At 35.5% G+C, this 24,612-nt stretch overlaps 1 protein-coding gene across 1 annotated transcript in view; it reads right to left on the bottom strand.

The window, feature by feature from the left end:
* Window positions 1-24,612, bottom strand: part of Usp37 (ubiquitin specific peptidase 37) — an 87,460-nt gene that overhangs the window by 31,033 nt on the left and 31,815 nt on the right. Inside the window, 6 exon segments of the mRNA XM_047543065.1 lie at window positions 411-490; window positions 1,770-1,887; window positions 6,540-6,730; window positions 7,706-7,829; window positions 8,007-8,138; window positions 15,391-15,552. Of these exon segments, the coding sequence (XP_047399021.1) occupies window positions 411-490; window positions 1,770-1,887; window positions 6,540-6,730; window positions 7,706-7,829; window positions 8,007-8,138; window positions 15,391-15,552 (807 nt within the window).

Genomic DNA, 24,612 nt, shown 5'->3' on the forward strand with positions numbered 1-24,612 from the left:
AAGTTTTCTGAGGCATCTCCATAGTGCTTTCCACAGTGGTTACACCAATTTGCAGTACTACCAGCAATATATAAGCAAACCTTTTCCACCACATCCTCACCAACATTTATCATTACTTGCATTCTTGATAATTCCCTGAATGTTACATATTATTACTGAATTAAAAACCAATTAGCTAGTTTTCATCATCATTTCAGTCTCACCAACTGCATCCTCTTGCCATCTTGTTGGGACTCTCAAGACCCCTTTCCTCTTCGGCCTTCTAGTTCTCTATCCTCTACACCCTTGACATTGGTTTGCTGACCTCTTTTACCAAGGCATACTAGTATACTTCACTTTTACCTGTAAGTACTTTAAAAAAATGTGTATTTTTATAAAGCACTTGCTTTTAAAAGGGCAATTATATTTACCTGGGAAGCCTGTTAAACTTGTGCCTGACAAGAGCACACTTCCCACCACACTTTTCACAAGAATACTCAAGTTCTTCTGCCTAGAAAAAGATGAGAGAAAAATAAAGGATGAAATTGAATCAGTGTTAACCTATTCAATGCAACTAATCTTCTCTAAGAGCTTACTAGTTCAATGGAATGACAACTCTGAACCAATTTAAATTTCAAGTCTTGAGCCACAAGATTTACCAAATTAAGACCTTATCTTTAAAATATAGTCATCTTATGATATCATGTCCTATTTCAGAATTCCTAATTCCTTCTTTACCAAGGAAACATCTCAATTTATGATAGTAACCAGACTCAAGTAGCAGATTCTCAAACTTTTACCCCATGGATACATATGAGTTGCTGCCAAGAGTATATCCAGATTTTAACATTTGGCTATAGCAGAGATAAGATCACCTTCAGGTTAGGCAGAGTTCCTGGTCTGTAAGGTGTAATTCTACCCCTTTCTTATAATGGAACTCAATCTTCTGGTGACAGCCCACTAAGAACAACTGCTCTAAAAGGACCAAAGTTTGGGGTGGATATCATTACCTAGAGAAAACTGAAACAAGAAATCCTTAAAAAATGGGGATAAAGATACACAGAAAAATCTTCAGTCTATGATAACAATAGGAATAGTAGAGAATGACTAAACAACAAAAAAGCAGAGCATTTATCTTTGGGAGGAGTGAACATTCATATTAAAAGAACAGAATTTTTTTTTTTTTTTTAAATCTTAGGAAGAACCCTGTCAACTTGCTGCAACAAAATAAGGACCATTATTATACAAATGAAGAGTGATCTTGGCAAATTTCCACCAGTAATAACGTCTGCTATATAACAGGTCTGATCATGCCTCCAAAACTTTCTGAGTATCTGACAGTATATCACTGTATGTTTATCTATAATTTTGAATAACCATAATTCTTCCTTCCAATTCTCATAAGGGTACACATACAAACTAAGGAAATGAAAAGCAAAGCATATTTTTTCATTTCTCAGCTTTTATGTAGTGTCTTCAAATTTAATTCATGTTATCAATTGTAGCATTTCACTTAAAATGCTTTAATATTTACAAATAATGATCTACTTCTAAGGTTGTCTAAAACATTGCTACTGAGTTAAAAATAAAATCTTCTTAATCAACTAATTTTCTTCTTCAATGAGTTACAGATTTATCAAGCTTTATAAAACAAATATTACTCATAAATATTCTTGTTTTTCCTGAAGATAATTTTGTAGAAACTCTTGCCTTGAAGAAACTAATTTTAAAAACAATTACCTATGATATACAAAATTTAGTTATGTGAAAATACCACAGATATTACTTACTCTAAAGAAAAGATCAAGAGAATCTTGAATTGAACGAGGAGGGAGTGGCTTTTTCCTACGAGGGAGGTCTATGGAGAGGTCATTAAACTGTTCTCTTTTGGGAATAGTCTCTCCACACCTGTAACAATAAAAAGGGACAAATGTATCTATTTAGAGAAATACAAAGATAGAGTCCTGGCTCAGTGGTAGAGCACTTGCTTGTCTGGCAGGTGTGAGGCCCTGGGTTCAAACTGCCTGGCATGTGTGAGGCCCTGGGTTTGATCCTCAGCACTTCGTATGAAATAAATAAATAAAAGATCCACTGACAACTAAACAATATTAAGAAAAAAAGATACAGATATACTTGAAACACTGTTTCCCTATAGAACTTATGAAGCTGACACACTCAGAGTAGGCATAAGAAATAGTCAACATGGGCTGGGCTTGTGGCTCAATGGTAGAGCCCTTGCCTAGCATGTGTGAGGCACTGGTTTCAATCCTCAGCAACACATTAAAAAAAAAAAATTTAAATAAAGATATTGTGTCTGTCTACAACTTAAAAAAATATATATATATATATTTAAAAAAAAGAAATAGGTAACACTTCAACTTTTATTTTAATCCCTATTAAATTAATACAAAAAATCTCAATTGTAATACTTAAGTATCCTCTTTTTTTTTTTTTAACAGATTTACTTTATTTATTTATGTGATGCCAAGGATTGAACTCAGTGCCTCATACATGCTATGCAAATGCTCTACCACTGAGCCACAACTCCAGCCCCACGTACCTTCTTAAATGTTAAATTTTAAACTTTTATATTTCCAAAAACCCACAAACTTAAAAAATTAAAGTATAACACATGTACAGAAAAGTGAACCAATCATACCTGAATAGTTTGGTAAGTTATCATCAGTTAATACACCCATATAACCATCTTTTGGATCAAGAAACAGAACACTACAAACTCCCTAAAAGCCCCTTAAATACCCTTTTCCCAACCATTACCCTGTTCCTTTTTACAAAAGGTAACTCTTGATTCAGCTCTGTCTGCTGTACTTAACTACAGCCCATTTTTGTTGTTTGGTGTTAATCTGTATGAATATTCCATAATAGTACCGATGGACATTTGGATTGTTTCCAATTTTGGCTATATAACAATACTGCTTTGAAAATTCAGAATTCTCAGTACACACATATAGGCACTTCTCTTAGGCAGTAGGATTGTTTTATTGGATATATTTTTATAAGTTAAAAAATGAGCGCAGAGATCAAAATACCTTCTTTAATTTACCTGGAGTAAATTGATTCTTTTCAGATAGTTTAATTAACTGCTTTTCATTGGTCCTCTTATCAGCACTTTGATTTTCAGCCCTAGTTCTATTTGCCACAGCTGAAGACTGGGGGCACAGAACATATTTTTCATTCAATAAATATTTGCTGAGTGCTTCTCTGACAGACAGAACGACCCCCCCACCACCAAAGAAATAATTTATTTAGAATAAAACAAAAGCAGCTGAACTGTGAGCACAATTGAGTAACAGCTACTTTTAAGCTGTAGGCAAAAAAAAAAAAAAAAAAAAAAAAAAAAAGGTTTTTCTTAGTTTTTCAGAACTCCTGTGCATGAAGCAAAGAGGTGAATTTTTCCTATTTAAAACACCAACTTTGGCATCATACTAGCAGATACACATAATAGCAGTTGACAGGCAGAATTCTAAAGTGAAACTTGCCTTTGTACAATTCCATATCCTGTGAGTGTAGGTAAAATCCATGTCAATCACAAGTTATCACTCCTATGACGATGCTACTCTACTTGGCTAAAGGAATTCTGCAAAATCTTATACTTAAGGTTACTAATCTTAACTTTGAGTTAATAAATACTATCTGGATGGGTCAGACCAAATCATGGGAGGTCTTTTCATCTGGGTCTAGAGGGCAGAAATAGAGGAAGCCTGGGAGAGATGTGCTCTCGCTGGCCTGGAAGCAAATAGCACTGTCGTAAACTTGGGGGTAGGGGGGCCAAATGGCAAAGAACTGAAACGGCTAGAAGTTTATCTCCCACCTCCTACCAGCTGCCACACTGTGTGCCACTGTCTAGCCTGGCTGCCTAGCATGCCTATAGTCTATGACCCCATGTCACTTATTGCACTGGTACACTCATCTGTGGTATAATACATTCCACTATTATGTATAATTATAATTATATACATGATGCCTAGCTGCTGCACAGTGTCAGATTAATGCCACTGGCACAGGGGAGAAGCTACTGCTTTACAATGTTTTCCTTCTCCTGGTGCCACCTTAACAATCCCACCATGTACCTGCCTAGACGTGACTGAGAGATGGCAGGCTGCTGAAATGTTCCTATCAAAAGAAATTTAAGGGGTTGGGGTTGTGGGTCAGTGGCAGAGCACTTGCCTAGCATGTGTGAGGCACTGGGTTTGATTCTTGGTACCACATGTAAAGAAATGAATAAAATAAAGGTATTGTGTCCATCTATACCTAAAAATATTAAAAAAAAAAAAAAAAAAGAGAAATTTAAAGTGAATCAGGGGAGGGAGGAGGGAAGGGAAAGAAAAGATACTAGGGAATGAGACTGATCAAATTATGTCATGCATATGTACAAATATGACATAATGAATCCCACTCATATATAATTATAATCTATCAATAAAAATGTTTAAAAAGAAATTTGAATAGTACCCTCACAATTCAATGAAATAATAACTGAAAACTCTGCTTTTCTCTCTCATTTGCACAAATTTTATTTAGAAAGTGTATTAAAAGAAAGGGATATATATAGTTGCCTATCATACTATCAACTCTCGGGTTCTCTAAAATTCTGGGGATGAACTACTTGGAAGATCCAGATTTTTTCTTTGGAAAATTCTTTATACACTAGGGACAAAAAGACTGAAGAAATCACAAAACAAGTAAAAAATGTCAGAGTAGTGACATAAAATTATTTTTGTACTATCTATATAAACATTCAAAATGCTAGTCAAAAACACTAGAGTGCAACAGCTGGAAGAGACCTCAGTGAACATGATCATTTTGAGCAGATTAAAAAATGGATATGGAAAACCGGTAACTGGAGAACCAAAATATGGATTTTTGAATATCTCTGAAGAAAATTCCAGAATGAATGGAAGAGGAACAGTACTGAGAAAACAGTTTTCTTGAGCTAAAAAGAAGCACAGATTTTCAGGTGAAAGGCTCTATCATGTTAAAGCAAAATTAAGCAAAAAGTTTGACTACTTAGATGCAAATCAGTGAAACAAAAACAACAACACATCTGGTGCAGTGACACACACCTATAATCCCAGTGACTTGGGAGACTGAGACAGGAAGATTGAAAGTTGAAGGCCAACCTGGGTAATTTAGCAAGACACTGGCTCAAAATAAAAAGGTTGGGACATAGTTCAGTAGTAGAGAGATTGTTTAGCATGTATGGGGCCCTAGGTTCAATTTCCAGAAGAAAGAACAGAAAGAGAAAGAGAGACAGAGAGAGAGAGACAGACAGACAGACAGACAATCAGTCACAGAGAGAAAGGAAGATAGAGACAAGCAGAGGGATCAGGGTGGGGCCAGGGGAGGGGGAGGAAGGGAAGAAGGAAGCAAGCAAGGTATAGATTTTCATGAAGAAAAAGAAAGATTATGGGGACTGGGGTTGTAGCTCATTGGTAGAGTACTCACCTAGCACATGTGAAGCACTGGGTTCAAACCCCATCACCACATATAAATAAATAAATAAAATAAAGGTATTGTGTTCATCTACAACTAAAAAAATATATATTATATATTATATGTATGTATATAAAGGACAGAAAAAGATTACCTCAAAGTTAGGTTTTCCTTGAGTATGAGTGAAATAGGACATTGGGGGGTATAGCACATATAATATGTTCAGGGGTAAAGGCTGTATGGTACCACAATTCTGTATTAAGTTATGTATGAAAGCCACAAAAATAATTCTCATTTATATAGGGGCTCTGAAAAATTCTACTCTGAAAAAAATTTATTCAAAGATGTTCTATAGATGACTAGAAAAGTAATCAGAACAACACCTTTTGAGGAGAGGTATATGGTATAGAAGTTCTGATCACAACTATGGAAATTAAATATAGAAAGTAAGTATGAATAGGTCAGGTGTGGTGGTGCACTCCTGTAATCCCAGTGGCCTGGGAGGCTGAGGCAGGAAGATTTTGAGTTCAGAGCCAGCCCCACCAACTTAGCGAGACCCTGACTCTAAATAAAATTTTTAAAAGGCCCAAGGATGTGGCTCAGGGGTTAGGCTCCCTAGGGTTCAACCCCTGATCCCTGCCTCCCCCCGCAAAAAAAGTAATTCTGAATAATTACTGTAACCCTGGTTAAAAATAATCTAAATTTAAATTATTTTATAAAAAAGAAAAATTAAAACTAATTTGGTTTAACAAAATAAGCAGCTAATAAGGAGTGTATCTTTTTAGCAAAAGAAAAACAAGTATTCCCAAACAATGTGATGCTTCACACTGCAGACCAAAACAAAGCAATAAACAAGCAAACAAAATCCACCATCAGAATGAAAACACATAACAACTACTTAAATTCTCTTTAGTTCTTACCCAATCTTTCTATAAAAATTTACAGAAAGATAATGACTTAGAAAGGTTCTGTATAATCTGTGGGTTTATGCTTTCTCCATGTTGTGGAAAGGAAGGTAAGAATTCATAGCATTTGGTATATCAAAAGACAGTTTTAATCATTCGCCATAAAGAATTAAGAGAAAAAAAATCTTAGAAGCTACTTACGCTTTACAAATGATGGAGTGCTGAACCTCAAACTCCAAATTAGTAATAACTGGACAAGTGTATACTCTGGTAGCTGAACTGTCTGATGAATTTTCTTCTCCAGGAACAGATTCAGTCTTCCAAGTTTTATTTAATTTTTCCATATCCTCTTTCAGCTGGTCTAAGCACTGACTTAAAAATTCATGAGCATCCTAGGAAGATAATAACATCTGTCATCAAATCAAGACTTTTTTTTAAATCATAAAAACAGTTTGCTAACACTGTAATTTACATAAACAACTGAAAGCATGTGAATACTTTCGGGTATGTGAATAAGGTCAGATTTATTCTAATATAGATTATAGGGCACATACTATATGAAGAAAGACAAATGAAAAGGTCTGGAGGTATAGGTCAGTGGTAGAATACCTGCCTAGCATGCACTAGGCCCTGGGTTTGATTCTTAGCACTGCAACCACTCCCACCCCAACACAAAACTGTAAGCAAAAACAAATAATAGATTTTATATGCCTCACTATTCAGTTGCATTAGCATGAATGAATGAATGACTCTTCACTTTGCTAAAATAAGGTTATTTTTCACTGGCACACCACATTTATATATTAAAATACTATAAAATACAAGAGGAGTCACAGAACCTTATAACTTCTCAGGTTTTTGAATCCATGATGATCACACTACCCAAATCACATTTTATTTTTTATCTATCTATCTATCTATTTTTGGTACTGGGGATTGAACTCAGGGGCACTCAACCACTCAGCCACATTCCCAGCCTTATTTTATATTTTGCTTAGAGACAGGGTCTCACTGAGTTGCTTAGCACCTTGCTGTTGCTGAGGTTGGCTTTGAATTCGAGATTCTCCTGCCTCAGTCTCTGAAGCCACTGGGATTACAGGTGTGCACCATCATGCCCAGCCCCAAATCACACTTTAAAACAAAAATCAGGTTAGATACTAAAATAACTATCATTTCCCATATCTCTAAAACATTTAAAAACCATTAGCTAAGGGCTGGGGTTGTGGCTCAGTGGTAGAGTGCTTGCCTGGCATGTGTGAGGCCCTGGGTTCGATCCTCAGCACCATATACAAATAAATAAAATAAAGGTCCATTGTTAACTTTAACTAAAAAAAAAATTAAGAAAAAAAATCCATTAGCTAACTCACATTCTGCATATAACCAGAGAATCTCTCTGCTGTAGCTGAAATGGCATTTTTAACTTTCTTGAGTAAGTCCTTTTTGGTCTCTGAATTACAGATATCTTTTTTAACGAGCAAGTGTGCAAAGCGTCTGGTAAAACAAGAGAGACAAGGTTAACATGTCTTACAAAACACTAGATGGTATAATATTTTAAAAGGTAATTACTTTTATGGCACATAAATGGCACATAAATTTTTAAGTGTCTAAAATTCCATATTTATATAATCAAAAAGGTAAGAGGTTACTACTTATGTATATAACAATTACCTGATAAGGGCATTGAGTGGAATTTTCTTCCATGGGATACCTTGTTTAAGCAAGTCATTTGCAAATGATTGAAGTGAAAACAGAGACTGTAAAATAGCATTCATATAGCATGTATTTCCCAAATTTGAGAATCTGAAAATGAAAGAAATAGTGTTTGAGATATGTTCAGTATAGCGGGGGTAGTTCCTGAAGTATGTTAGTACAGAAGTACAAAAGGGTTCTCCAGTTAGGTATGCATCAGAATCACTGCAGGGCTTGTTAAAACCACACATTATTGGACCCCGTCACAGAGATTCTAATTCAGTAGGTCTAGACAGAAAGGGTAAAAAAATGTGCACTTCTAACAAGATGATATTGACATTACTAATATGGAGAAAAACACTTTGAGAATCACTGCATTATAATATAATAATTTAGTTTCATCTAATTGAAAATTAGACACTTTCCATTAGGCTAAGTTGTTACCATCTTCTCCCTGAAATTTATAGTTTTGTATTTACAAAATATCAGTCCTTTATTTATAGTATTTGCAGCAAATATTTACTCCCAATTTATTATTTGTCTGTTTTGACCATGCAAAAATCTAATTTTTATACAGTCAAATTAATCAATCTTATTGAATTTTGATTCTGAATCAAAGCTACAAAGCCTTTCCCCTCTACTTTTTTCCTTATCTAACTGAACTAATACAGGCAATACAACATTAATCAGAAGTAAAAATAGTAGGTATCCTTGAATTGTTCCTGACCTTACGTAAAGCACCGGTTTTAGGATTGAGGTATATATTAAATCAGGTTAAGGAAATAACCACTGATTTCCATGTTCTGAAGCATTTTTATCAGAAATGGTGTTGAACTTTGTCAAACTATCTTGCGATCTGGCATAAACCTATTTGGATACAATATGTGGGCTTTTTTTTTTTTTAATACCTTTATTTTATTTATTTATTTTTATGTGGTGCTGTGGATCGAAACCAGTGCCTTACATGTGCTAGGCCAGCACTGTATCAGTGAGCCACAACCCCAGCCCCTTTGTTTTGTTTTTTGAGGCAGGGTTTCAAATGGCCTTCTTTTCTCAGCATCTCAAGTAGCTGGAACTACAAGCATACACCACTACATCTGGCTCATTTATCATTTTCTTAATGTGATACTGGAGTCTGTTCACTAATATTTTTAAAAAATTTTTTTTATTTGAAGATGGACAGTTTGCCTTTTATTTTTTTGTATGATGCTAAAGATAGAACCCAGTGCCTCACATGTGCTAATAAGCAAGGGAGCTACAACCCCCACCCTGTTCACTAATGTTTGACTTAGGATTTCTTGCAGCAATATTTATAAGTGATGGTTACACTTTTTTTGTGTGCTCCTCGAACAGGTTTAGTTATTCCTGTTTCATTAAAAATAAGCACTGGAATCTTTTCCTCACTTTTTAAGCTCTGCAATAATTTGTGTAGCACTGGAATTCTATAATGTCTACAGATGTCACAAAAATTTCCTGTGAAATCACTTGGACCTAGTGCTTTTTGTGTGTAAGAGCTCCTTGTTAAATTTCATTTCTTTCCATATAAACTGGTCTGTTTTCTACCTCTAATGGGATTAATTTGATACACTATATTTAAGTTTTGAAAATTTTTAAACTTGTTATTTGTTGCTTTTAGATGTACATGACAGTAGGGTGTATTGCGACATATTATACATACATGGGGTGCGACCCATTACAATTTTGATCCCATTCTTGTGGTTGAACATGATATGGATTTACACTGGTCATGTATTCAAATATGAGCAGAGGAAAGTTGTGTCTGATTCATTCTACCATCTTTCCTATTCCCACCCCGACTCCCTTCCCCCCTTCAATCCCCTCTGTCTAATCCAATGAACTTCTATACTCCCCCTTACAACCCTCCTTTGTTATGGTTTAGCATCCACATATCAGAGAGAACATTCAACCCTTGTTTTTTGGGACTGGTTTATTTCACTTCGAATGATATTCTCCAGTTGCATTCATTTACTTGAAATTCCTTTTGCCAAGTACAAAATAGTCTCAAGTGGTTTTTTAAATTTCTTCTTTATCAATAATTATATCCCCCTTGTCATTTCTTTTACTATATATTTGTGTCTCCCTTCTTCCTATGTTACCTAAAAATCCAGTGATTTATCTATTTCATCAATTTTTTCAAGTAACTAGCACAGATGCTCCTTGACTTAAGATGGACTTGTTTTATCCCAAGAAACCCATCGTAAGTTGTAACCATTTAAGTTGAAAATACACTAAATACATGTACCCTCCCAAAAATCACAGCTGAGCAACAAACAGCTGTACAGCGTCAGTTCTTTACCCTCAGACTGCATGCCTGATTGGGCGCTGTGGTTTGTTGACACTGCAGTTGCCTAGTATCACAGGAGTGAGTATAGTATCATATATAGCTAGCCTGGGAAAAGATCAAAATTCAAAATTTGAAGTATAGTTTCTTCTGAATGTTAATCACTTTTGTACCATTGTAAAGTCAAAAAATACTAAACTGAACCATCATAAATTGGGGACTATGGACTCTAATTTGTTAATATGATCCACTGTTTTTCAGTTCACTATTTCATGCAGCTCTCTTCATTTTTATTGCTTCCTTCTATGTGCTTTGTTTTGGCTTATTTTTTTCATTTGGAATTCAGAATTGATTTATTTTCAATCTTTTATTTGTACTGATATATATATATAGGTGTTTAAGACTTAAATCTTCTTTAGTTTAAGACTATATACTTATGTATTCCCACAATTAATTTTTCTGATGACTACTTTATTTTTTTTTAATTTCAATTTTTTTTTTAGTTGTAGTTGTTTTATTTTTATGTGGCTGCAGAGAATCAAACCCAGTGCCTCAGACATGCTAGGTGAGCACTCCACCACTGAGCCACAATCCCAGTCCTTAGTTTCATTTTTAATTCCTAGTTTCACTTCATCATGATCAATGAGTATACTTCATTATGGGGCCTATTGATTTTTTTCTTTGTGCCCTAAAGTATGGCTAATTTTTGTGAATGCTCCATATGTGCTTGAAAGAAGGTATATTCTTTATGAATATAGCCTTTAATATATTCCTTAGAGCTAATTCATTATGATGCTTTTTTTTGTTTGTTTGTTTTTTGGGTTTTTTTTTTTTGGTACTAGGGATTTACCCCAGGGGTACTTAACCACTGAGCCAAATCCCCAGTCTCTTTTTTGTATTTTATTTAGATACAGGCTCTCACTGAGTTGCTTAAGGCCTTGCTAAGTTGTTGGAACTAGCTTTGAGCTTGTGATTTTCCTGCTTCAGCATCCTGAGCTTCTGGGATTACAGGTGTGTGCCACCATGCCCAACAATTAGACTTTTTTTTTCTTTTTTAAATATCCTTACTTACTTTTCTACCTATGTATTCAGTCATTCTGGGGATAGCATATTAAGGTTTCCACTTGTTAAAAGTATTTCTACTTTTCATTTCACCTTCTAGTTTCCACCTATACAGGAGATTAAAGTGTTACATATATACATGACTGTCATATAGTAATTGTGAATTTTGTCTTTGATCATTATTAAGTATCCTTCTGTCTAGTGGTTTCTGGTCTAAATTTTACTTTACTGGGTATCACAACTACAACCTTTGCTTTCCTGGTGTTTCATTAGCATGTTAAATATTTTCCTCTACTATAGACTTTTCTGAATTTACTGTTCTAGTTCCATTTCTAATATACAACATGAAGTTTGGTTTTGCTTAACAGAACAATCTAAAATATTTTTAATAGATAATAAGCCCATTCACATGTACTGATGTGAATCATGTTTGGTTTCAACTCTCATGTTATTTTATAAGTTTTATTTCTCTACCTGGTATGACTTTTGGAGGTATTTCCTTTGGTGTTTAGGAAGCTTATAATTGTTGTTTTATATCTATATTTATACTTTTTATATTGCTATATAAACTTCTGACAACATAAAAGTTGCCAAAACTTTTTCTTATGCTTTCTTTTCTTTTTTCTTTCAGTGCTGGGGATTGAACCTAGGACTTTATGCTTGCAAGGCAAGCACACCACCAAATGTACTATATCCCCAGCACATCTTATGCTTTCTTAAGCATCTATATTGTGGATTTTTAAATGGAATTCTTTGACTCACACCTATTACTTATAAAATATTAATTTATTCTACCTCCCCCCCTTCTCATTTCCTTTCTGTTGCAATCTTATTACCTCATGTGAACACATGATGCTCACATATCATTCCTGTGTATTTCCATGACTTTTTGTCCTAGCTCTATTACCAAACTAGGAAATGCTTACAATTAATCCTTTATCAGTGTTTCCCCAGTCACACCTTGAATGGGTAGAATTCATACTCTGTAGAGTTCTTAGCAAGAGTAAACTTGTACAGTATTCTGAGTTCCACTTCAAAACTTCTCTCTAGTCTGAATTTCTGAGAGCTTGGCACTAAATCTCTTTTCATCCTTTTTTTGCATTAAGTTTCTTAAAAATGATATTCACTGTAATCTTGCTTTGTATGGTGATTTTGAGAAGTCTGATGTCCAGCCTATTTCTCTTGCCCTTATACATTATTTTATCTATTTGATCAAGGCACTGAGTTTTTTTTCCCCTTGTCTTTAAAGTTCAATACTTAAATACTGAGATATGTTGATTATTTTAGGTTAACTTTCCAGGTACCTACTTAATATTAACATAATAATTCAAGATTTTTATTCCTGGGATATTTTCTTTTCTTTTCTTTCTTTTTTTTTGCGGTTCTGGGGATCGAACCCAGGGCCTTCTGCTTGCAAGGCAAGCACTCTACCGACTGAGCTATCTCCCCAGCCCTGGGATATTTTCTTGAATAATGAGTCTTCCATACTAGTTCTCTTTCAACATTTTGACTTTCTTCTTTAGGGACTCTACTTACATGTAATATGACACCTTTTCCCATTTTCCAGTTCAATCATGTTCTCTTAAGACCTTTTTTACATCTCATTTCTCTCTCACGGTTTTCTGCTTTCCTTCAAAACCAATGATTAAATTTTCACTGATTTTGCTTTTCCCTAGGCACCTTTACTTTAGACTTCATGATGTTGTCTTTGTTATTCTATCTTTTCTGAGTCCAAGCAACTTTCATTTCATTTCTTCCTGCTTCCCCATTTTGATTCTTCATGGTACTTTCATATTTTCAAATACTTGCTTGAGGATATTTAATTCTATTTCACTTTATTTTCCATAAACTATCAGTTTTCAAGGATTGGCTTTGGGAGTAGAATTATTTATCAGCTGAATTTTTTTTTTTTTTTTTTTTTTTTTCCTTTTTGGTACTAAGGATTGAAAGGATTGAACCTGGGGGCACTTAACCACAGAGTTACATCCCTTAACCCCTTTTTATTCATTCATTATGAAACAGGGACTTGCTTAGTTGCTGAGGCTGGCCTGGAACAGAAGTCATGATCCTACCTTAGTCTCCTGAGTTGCTGAGATTACAGCTGTGCATTACTGTGCCAAGGTAGCTGAAATGTTGATTCACATTTCCTGTTTTCTTTTTTTTTTCTTACAGGTGTTTTGTATGGAAATGGTCTTCTTTCTTATATTCCTATTTAGTTTACTAATTGAAGCACACTCTCTTCTGTTAGTTTAGTAAACTGCAGTTTTGTTAATAGACAATGGTGGTGGTGGTGGTGGTGGGGGTGGTGGTGGTGGTAGTAGTGAGAGGGGAAGAAAAAGGGCATGTGTTGTTTCTCTTTCATTTTGGCACAATTCTTAATATTCTTCTCATTTTTTTCTTTTGTTTCCAAAGTAAGTCTCTAGATTTGGCTGATTCTATAAGCAATGGTTCTTCGAGGTTGGTACTTCTGGTACTACTTACATTCAAGCCTTTCCCAATAACTAGTGCTAAAACTACCAATACCAAAACCTAAATTCAGTATGTTCGTAGTTAATATTTAATTTTCCCTTTCTGAGATTGCTTTCTTCAATGTTTCATAAACCTTTCCCTCATATATGTTCCTTCTTCATGCTTCAGTAAGTGCTTTAGTCTCTTGTCCCTAACTTTCAATATCTACATGCTTAGGCAGCAGCAAACAGGAACACTGCAGGAATTTGGCTTGCATCTCTACTTAGGAGGTATTTTAAAGATGACAGTATTGTCTTCTGGTAATGCTGAAGCATGTATTATATGTGGTTTTCTTTGCACTCCTCATTGATTTCATGTTTTGTTTGTTTTTTAAATAGATTTTGGTAAGGAAGTCTAAAATTGGGTAGCCTCCATTATCTTGTAGACCTGGCAATTTTCTACTCCTATTTTTTTAAAAACAGAAATCCTTGGTCCTGAACACTTTTTTTTTTTTTTTTTTTACTGAGAATTGAACCCAGGGGTGCCCTACCACTGAGTTACATCCTCAGCCCTTTTTATTTTGAGATAGGGTCTTGCTAAGTTAAGGGTATGCTTCAATGCTCAACTTAGCAAGGCCCTAAGCAACTTATAAAGACTCTTGTCTTTAATAAAAAATTTAAAAGGGCTGGGTAGATATAGTTTAGTGGTAAAGCACCCCAGGGTTCAATCCCCATACAAAAATAAACAAAACAGTTTTCCTTAGTCTTAACAATTTCAACAATTTATCCTATAAAAAGTTTCATGAAGTTCCATAAAACACCTATGTATGTATAAGAATATTCATTCTATCCTGGATTATATTAGGAAAACAGGGAAACTTAAATGCACACTAACATGGATTTAAGTTCTGTATTAATACATAAGGATGTCCATAACTATTGTGCAGTGAAAAGTTAAGAGTACAAATAACATGGCAGAATGCTTAAGAATTTAACACTGCTGTCCTACTGATTGTATCACTTTAAGCAAGTTAATTAACTTTCCTAAGCCTTATTTAACTTACAAAAACAGATTTTTAATATATATCTATCTGACATAGCTGTTGCAAGGGTTTAAGAAAAACAACTAAACCCTTAGCACACAGAATCTGGCATATAAATTTATGTATGGCAGCTACTATTATTATTACAGTTATATTATGATCTCATTTTTTGTCTAACAAAAATATAATCATAAAGGCACTGGGGAGAATACATAAAAAACAATGTTGAAAGTACATCAGTAGTAAGAGGCAGTGTATGACCTTGGAAAACCTTCATTCTCTTTTAAAATGAAAATTATATATACTTTGAAGTTCAAAAAATCATCTGGAGATGAGAAAATGGACTCTACATTTCTTATAGTGTATGAAATCTTTAAGAAGTGATCTAATTTATAAATATTTTAGAGCTATAATTAATGTGACTCCTTTCATTATATTTTTACCTAACAGACAAAGCACAATTCAGTCGAATTATTTTATTAATAAAAAAAGTAAAAGAATTTACCCACCCCTGCAGTTGTTGCTGTTGGTGAGAGGAAAGGGGAACTCTTGGTTTGTTCCAGCCAGTGTAATCCTGGTTACATCTCAGTTTTTTAACAGAAAGAGGAGCTGGCTGAGGAAGAAATCCCAAACTTCTTTTGGCAGAGGGAGTCTGGCTTGAAACATTAGTCCTATTAAAAAATAATAATAATAATGAAGAAGCAAAATAAAATTTTGAATATTACTCCCCTACTACAGTAGATTCCAGAGAAGTCAATATCTAAGGGAAGAAATCTTAAACTTAGGGAAATAATGGTAATAATAGTCACTTGGTGGGGGGGAATTCACAAATGTGAATTAGTAAGTCTGTTGACAGAAATCTAAAGAGGTTTATAATACTGTATATTTTAACCTATAAGCAAAATAATCCAAGTTAATGGCTTGAGAAAAACTTCATAATTGTACTTTATTATTCACTTTTATCTGCTTTAGAGATAGCACACATTAGTTTATCTGGACAGATTTAGGCAGTCAACTTTTTCCACTAGTACAAATAGCAACACTGAATCAGGCAAATTAAGGGCCCCTCTAAACTTGTTTTTCTGCATCCTGAATTTCCTCATACTGAGAGTAAAGACTGAAGGGTTGCCCCTCCTGGCCTGAGAGATGACAAGAAGCTGAGAATAGGAACTGATCCCTGCCATGGCCTGTCTAGCACAGGATAATTAAATCTGCACATGCCTTTTGTCCCACTTTGTTGCCTCTTATAAAAGCTTTTCTGGCTCTTGAATCTTCAGAATATGGAAATTTAAAATAAAAAAGTTTCTATCTTCTTTCAAAGCTGACTTTGAATAAAACCTATCTTCCTGCCAATCTGACTCCACGCATTTGTGGAGCAATGAGTGGTAAAGCCCAGTCTCTTGCCGCTGCAAGGTATAGTTCTGTCTGGTACCAACACAACATTTTTTACTCAGTCTCCTTGAGAAAGACTTCTAGTTTATATGCTCAGAAGTGGAAATATTCAAGATATTTTTAATTGTCCTAGATACAGTGTTTCCAAAAAGCCAATACCAATTTATACTCCTACCAATAATGAATTTCCATTTTCTCACATCTCCACTGCTTATTATCGGTTTTAATTTTTATCAGAATAGTGACATTTAAACTTAATGTTAATCTTATTTTGCACTTTCCGGATTACTACTAACAGTGAACATATTTTTACAATTGTTTACTTTTCTTTTTAAAATTTTTTGGTTGTTGATGGACTTTTATTTTATTCATTTATTTGTGTGTGGTACTGAGAATCGAACTCAGTGCCTCACACATGCCAAGCAAGCACTCTACCACTGAGCCACAACCCCAGCCCAATTGTTTACTTTTCTCTGAACTACTATTCTACATACTTAGTTTTATACTGGGTTCTTAATGATTTGTAGTTCTTTATGTATTCTGTATAATAATCCTTTGCCTATTATGTTTACTTGTCGATTATATATCTAAGTTTAAAATTTTTAGGTAGTAAAACTTACTTTTTCTTTTATGGCTTTGATTTTTGTGTCTTTTAAAAGAAATCCTCCAATACCATAAGCTCATAGAAATATTTACCAGTATTTTCTCTAAAAGGTTTAAATTTTGCTTTCCTCTCTCTTTAGGTCTTTAGTTCACTTGTAAATTTATTTTCCTGTCATGCTGTAAGAAAAGAATACAATTTCCTTTTCTTTTTTTTTTTTTTTTCATTTTGTGGTATTGGGGATTAAGAGTCTCTCATACGGTAGGCAAGTGCTCTACCACTGAGCCAGATTCCCAGTCTTTTCCATTTTTTATATTTTTGAGACAGGGTTTTTTCTTAGTTGTGGAAGCTGACTTGCCATCATTCTGCCTCTGCCTCACAAACAGCTGGGACTGAAGTTGTGCACCACCATACCCAGTTCCGTGATTTACCTTCCCATAAGGAAAACCAGTTGCTCCAAAATTACTTATTGTCTGGCTAGGCCATGCATTAGGTACCATTTCTTGTTTTTTTTTTGTGGGGGAGGTACTGGGGATTGAACTCAGGGGCACTTGACCAGTGAGCCACATTCCCAGTCCTATATCAAATGTGTAACTTAAAACTTTTATAAAGCCAACACATGTACAATAACCTTTAATGTTAAAACCCCTCAAGTGTTTCTTACCAATCACAACCTCATTCCTGTACCCTAAAAGTTACCATCAGCTATTAGTTTCACCCCAAATATTACAGTTTGGACAGTGCATGATATACACCTGTTTCCATCTTTAGCTTTCAAACTTTCTGAATTTTTATATTGTAGCTGGTTTTCTTTTACAAAACATACAGTTTTTTTCCTTTCTTTGAAATCCAGTGCATCTTTCTCTTTAAGTAGAATATCTAGTATATTTATATAAAATAACCTACAATTTTTTGGGGGGGCAGGTATTAGGGCATTCAATTCAGGGACACTCAACCACTGAGTCATATCCCCATCCCTATTTTATATTTTATTTAAAGACAGGGTCTCATTGAATTGCTTAGTGCCTTGTTTTTGCTGAGGCTGGCTTTGAACTTGCAATACTCCTGTCTCAGCCTCCCAAGCTGCTGGGATTACAGGTGTGTGCCACTGCGCCCAGCTAACGTACAATTTTTAATGTAAAAATTTTATAAATCAGTAACAACATTAGTGATTTGGGCTTATATCTTGAATTTTATTATGTATTTATTCCACATGTTCTATATAATACTCCCTTATCTCTCCTTTCTTGCCTTTTAGAAAGTTTGACTATTTTGTTCCCTGTTAGTTGGGAAGTAATATATTCTTTCAGGAAATTTTAAATGGACATCCTAAAATTCATATTATTTATTAAAAACAAAGACAACTTTATTGAAATGTAAAAGACATACAAAAAGTTGCACACATCCAAAGTGGAGAATTTGAATAGTTTGGACATATATATATATGTACGTATATACACACACACAATATACACCACCATAAGACCATCAGATAATGAACATAACCATTATACCCCAAAATATGCTGGTGCCCCTTCATATCCCTCTCACTTTTCTTTGCTTACAACCTTTCCTCTATAAGCAGACAACTAGTGATCTGTTTTCTGACACTAGATTATGTGACATTTTCTAGAATTTCATATAAATGGAATCATATGATATGTACGTTTTAGTAGAGCTTCTTTCACTCCAACTATTGAAACTCATCTATGTTTCTGCATGTATCAACAGTTCAGCCTTTCTACTACTATTAGGCATTCCATTCAGTTTTGATTTTCGAACAGTTTTAGATTTGCAAAAAAGTTGCAAAATAGTACTAGAAATGGTCTTCACCCAGCCTCTGCTAACATTAACACCTCATATAACATAATCACAGGAGCAATTTCACAGAGGTCAAGGGGCCATCTTAAAATACTGACTCCCTCAGCTGGGTAAAAACTTCTAGGCTGATTTTCCTCTTAAGTAATTAAAGATATTGTATTGCTTCCAATGAGAAATCTAATGCTATCCTTATTTTTGTTTCTATACTTAATATATTTTTTCTTCTAGCATCTTTAAAATTTTTTTCTTTTTTCTTTTTTGTTGGGGGCTGTGCCATGTAGGTTGCGCTGGAATGGCACCTGGCAGCCAGCCGGAGGTTGTTTTGCTCACATCAGCAGTGAGGAGGTTGGTTTCATTTGTTGGTAATTTCCACAAACCCAGAGTGCTGGGGACTCGAACCCAGGCCTCCAGCATGAGAGGCAGGCACTCTACGAGATGGCCTATATGGCCTGCACTGAGGAGGTTGATTAATATAAGCACAACCTCCGTGATTTATTATTGGCCGTACTCAATTAAGTCCACGCACACAACGTGTGCACAGGTGTTCCCGAGTGCTCCTGCTCCTCCCTGCTCGTTTTAACCTTTGCCGTGATAGGGCAGCTGGCTCCTCGCCTGATCTCAACTGGCGTGGCCCTGCCCTCCACCTCCTGGAGAGAATATAAGCGGGCAGTAGGCAGAAGGCAAAAAAAAAGGCAGCAGAAGCAGCTAGAAGCAGCAGCTAGCAGAGAGAAGAAGCAGCTAGCAGAGAGAAGCGGCAAGCAGTAAGCAGCAGGCAGCGGCAGAAGGCAGATCGTAGAGCGAACTGAGAACACACCTCTAGGTCACTGATAGATAGCACCTAGTTCACAGGATGTGGGACCTATCTCTAAGAAGAAGCAGCAGAACGTTAAGAAGAAATAGATCTCTAATAAGTGTAGAAGCCTGTCATTCTCTAAAACTTCCTCTATAAGCAAAGCCTATCTTTCTCTCAAAGTCTCTCTTCCTCTATAAATTAGTGAATATAGGAAAAGTAGTTTATTTCCAGTCAACCTCCGATAAATACCTGCGCTATTGTTGCTGCAGACGGTAACAAATATCCATGGGATTGTTGCCGCAGGCAGCAACACTTTTTTTTTTTTTTTTTTTTTTTTTGCAGTGCTGGGGATCAAACCCAGGGCCTTGGGCTTACAAGGCAAGCACTCTACCAACTGAGCTATCTCCCCAGCCCTAAAATTTTTTTCTTTATCACAGACTTTAAGCATCAATTATATTGTACATGCTGTATGTAGCTTTTAGTATGATTTTTGAGGCTTCTTCCACCTGTAATTTTATAGTATTCATTAAACTTGAAAATCCTTTTAAAAATTTATTCTAATTAGTTATACATGACAGCAGAATGCATTTCGATTCATTGTACAAACTTGAAAACCTTTTAGATTCTTTCTTGAAAAATTTTTTTCTCACCTTTTCTCTCCTCCTTGGGAACTCTAATGTAAGACACATAATTTGGCCACTTGAAGCTGCTCCTCAGCTCACTGTAGCTGTTAATATTTTAGTCTTTTTTTTCCCTCTTTGTATCAAAGTAGATAGTTTCTATTGTTATTGTTTAAATTCATTAATCTTTTCTTTTGCACTATTTAACCTGCTATTAATCCTGGTATGTTCTCCAAATAGCATTATAGTTTTGATCTCCAAAATTTTAAGTTTTAAAAAAGATTATCTTCTGCCAGGCAATGTGGCAAACACTCATAATCCAAGCAGCTTAGAGGCTAAGGCAGAAGGATCATGAGTTCAAAGCCAGTCTCAGCAATTTATTTGAGGCTCTAAGCAACTCAGTGAGACCCTGTCACTAAATACAATATAAAAAAGGGCTGGGGATGAAGTTCTATGGTTAAGTGCCCGAGTTAAATCCCTGGTACAAAAAAAAACAAAACAAAAAACAAAACAAAACTTCTATGTCTCTACTCAATGTGTTTGTTCTTTCTTCCAACATGCAGAATATACAGATATCTCCTAATATCTTTGTTTACTAATTCTATCAACCTGTCATTTCTCAATCAGTATTTATTGACTGACCTTTCTCCTCCTCACAGTTTATATTTTCCTGCTTGAATGTCTAGTAATGTTTTCTTAGATGGCAGATGTGGCAGATAGTATAGATTTTATCTTGTTAAATGCTGAATATTTCAGATTTCTACATTCTTGAACTCTGTTCTGGGATGTGGTTAACTTTCTGGGAAGAGTCTATGAGGATCTTGCTTTTAAGGTTTACTTTGTGGGACCAGACCAAAAATTAGTCTAGTGATGGGTTTTCCTCACTAACAACTCAAGACCTTTCTTGGTTTTCAAACTGCTGCTCTTAGAAACAAAAGTTATGCCAAGCTTATTGTGAACTTCAAGTATTATTTCCTTACATCTTTTTGAGTGGTTCTTTCCCTGATCTTATATATCCCCATTCCCAAATAAGGTACTGCTCAGCATTCAACTTAATACTCAAGGAAGATCCTCTACAGATCTCTGTAATTCTTTGTAAAGCTCTGTCCCCTCTGGTACTCTACTGTGTAACCAGTTGGTCTCCCTGGACTCCCAGGTTTGTTCCCTCAATGCAGGAAGAACACAGGGTCCTGCCTATTTCCCTCACCCAGTGCTGTGAGTTGGGAATCTATAGGAAGTAAGCTGGGGCCAGTAATAAGATTCATTTCACTTGTTCTGCAGCTCTCAGGAAATCACTGTCCACTGTCTGATGACCAATGTCTTAAGTTCTTAGCTGTTTCGGGAGAGAAGATGAAACCAGTCCCTAATACTCCATCTATTTAACTTAACTGCAACTTCTTCTTAAATAAGAAAAGGAACTTAAAATGTTTTAATTTCTCTGTACTCTTCCTCACGCTTGTATTTCTTCTCTTTGTCTAATATTTTATTCATTCTTTACTTTTAATCCTACCAATCCCCATTTTAGAAACACTATCAAAATGTATTAATGTACATAGAATAACCCCCAAAAATTATTACTAATAGTGGTTGCTTCTGGAAAAGAAAAAATGAAAACTAAGAGTTAGAAAGAAGTGTTTTTCACTGTATATACTCTATGTCTTTTGAACTTTATGCCACATGCACTTATTAATCATACAAAAGAATACATGATAAAAGTACTTAACTTTTTTAAACATGTTTTTTAAATTTCCTGGCTCACTGATTTTTATTTTCTACTCCATTTAGTTTCCTTCTTATTAAATAAGTTCTTTTGTCTTTGCATATCTAAAAACAGCATTCTTTGTCTATTTTCTTAAATTATAATTTACCTGGGTATAGAATTTTAAATGCTATGAATCTGTTACTATCTTGTCTTCTATTTCTATTGCTAAAGTCAATCTGACTTTCTCTTCCATAAAGGCCATATTTTCTTTTAAATTTTTATTTACCCATCACCTTCTACAATGATTTTTCTTTAAAAGAACATTTGTTATTTGACATTTGTGGAGTTTTTTCAATGTGAGAACTTTCATTATTTTTAGCCATTATTTCTCTGACAATTTCCTTGCCTTTATTCATCATTTTTTTTTTCCCCTTGTAAAACTGTGAACACATAGAGGACAGAAGTCCAACTTAATTATCCTAATTTTATTTACATTGATCATTTCCTCAACTCTGCTATATTCCATTATCATATCATTTTGCCAAATGCTTGGTAGCTGCCTCTGCCTGGTCTTCTGCACACAGGACTTTATGTTATGAATGCTTACTTTTTGCCCCTAGACAGGTAACACTGAAGCAGAAGCTATTCATTGTAAGTTCCATTTTTGAATCTTTGCTCTCTACTCATAGAGTGTCAGTAAGCAGCAAATTAAAGGTCCAATGATAGGAAGTTATACAGAATGTTTTACCCTGGTTTACTAGTTCAGAGAGCTGTTCTAGATACCCAGCTTCTTATCTTCTGAGTGGAGTCACACTTAATTTCCATTCTCATGCTGGTTTTGAAGTTCAGTTCTCAATCTGACTCTATTCTGTGTTCTCCATGTGCCTTATGACTTTAGTTTTTGCTCAGTATTAGTTTTTACACCAATCTGGAAATTTTCAAATTATATTTGAGGGTAGCTTTGCACTTCTCCCAAATGTTGCTATCTGCAATAAATATGCTCATTCTACTATTTTGAGAAGAAATTTGTGTATTTAATAAACCATTTGCAAAACAAAATTATGTATTCTTTTAAAAACCAACTTCTTTAAAATTCTTCTAATGAGCAGAATAAGTCATGATTTCTCTCAAGTATAAATCACTTAGTTACCACTGCAGTCATAAAGCACTTGAGAGATATCACACAAGGCTGAATATACCTAAATATACAGTATCCAATTGCTTACTTCATCTTAATCATTTTATACAAATAAGATGTCTTTATCACTTTAACTTCCAATAAAAAGACAAAATATGATAGGTCATCATATAGAATATATAGAACACACCATATATACTATACATGCATATATATTATATACCTTCACTTTTTACATTTTAAACCATCACCCCTTTGTTTCACATTCTATGATCATGCCTTCTCAACCAGTGCTTAGCAACTGTCTTACATATGTTCCATAAACCTAAAAAAAAATTAGCTGTACTACAGAATCAACAACTAAATTTCTTACTAGTTTTTTCCAATAAAAGATATTCATGTGAATTTTTGTTAAAATAAAACCCTTAATTTTTGGAAAATAGTTTTACAAATACACAGGAAACAAAGGTGCAACAGAAAAAAGACCTCAGGAGAGATCTTATTAGGCTCATTACTTAGGAGGATAGAAAATATTGTGGTCTAGGGGGCATCCAAGATGGCGGACTAGAGGGAGGCTGCTTTCCTTGTCCCTTGGTAACTCCGGTTTCAAGCAGAGGATATCTGTTTCTTGGTGAGGCAGTTTTTGCTGCTTATCGATTCCCTGGTGTTTACCCCATTTGTCTGCTGTGATCACCTGCAGTCTGCCAGCATATCGACGCCTTTTTGAGTGCAGATTGCTCACTGTCAGGCACCTGTCATCCACCATTTGCCTGCTTCTGGCCGGTCCATCGCCTGCCTGCCTTATACCTATCCATCACCCAACCCATGAGGTTTACCTCCCGATCGTCCAACAACAGTCAGCAAACTGATCGCCGACCACCAGTGGAGCACCAGCTGCCTGCTGTTTCCTGGAAGTTCTCTGTCACAGCACCTGCAGGTTTGATTACACGTGGCTGCCGCCATTTTGAGACAACAGCCAGGCCCTGTAGGACCCCTGGCCAGACTGACTAAGCCCCGTCTCCAGGATCCCTCAGCCCGACCAATCGCTCCCTGCCTCTGGGGCCCTCACATCGACTGACTGCTCCCTGCTGCCAGGACCCCCAGACCAACTGACTGCACCCTATCACCAGGACCCTAGACCAATAGATTGCACCCGGCCTCCAGGATCCCACAACCACACCAAACACACCAGACCTCCAGGACCCCTGCCTGACCAACCGCATCTCGCCTCCAGGACCTCCAGCTGAACACGGCCACACCCTGAGCTGCAGCTCTCCATTTGCCAACACATTTCGAAGCCAGAGCGGCCATCTTGGATAATCCTGGAAGCTGGAGCTCCGATATTTAGGTGGGGCAAATACCATCCTGAGACGTCTGCTGGAGGCTTGAAGCTCACTGTCAGGTACCTCTCATGCATCAGGCTACTGAACACTGGGAGATTTCATTACTATATGACTGTTATTCTGTAGATTTTCTTTTTTCTCCTTATAGAAAAAATTTAAGTTTTTATTTCTTTACTTTTCTTGTTCTCTTTTCCTTTTGTTTACCTGTTCCCTCAGAGTCTCTTTCTCCCTCTTTTGAATGCTAACATCCAATTTCTTTTGATTACACTCTCGCCCTTTCTATTATCTAGAACTTATGTATAATTTTTTCTTATCCCATTA

Source organism: Sciurus carolinensis, chromosome 3 (assembly GCF_902686445.1).
Source record: "Sciurus carolinensis chromosome 3, mSciCar1.2, whole genome shotgun sequence".
Taxonomy (NCBI): domain Eukaryota; kingdom Metazoa; phylum Chordata; class Mammalia; order Rodentia; family Sciuridae; genus Sciurus; species Sciurus carolinensis.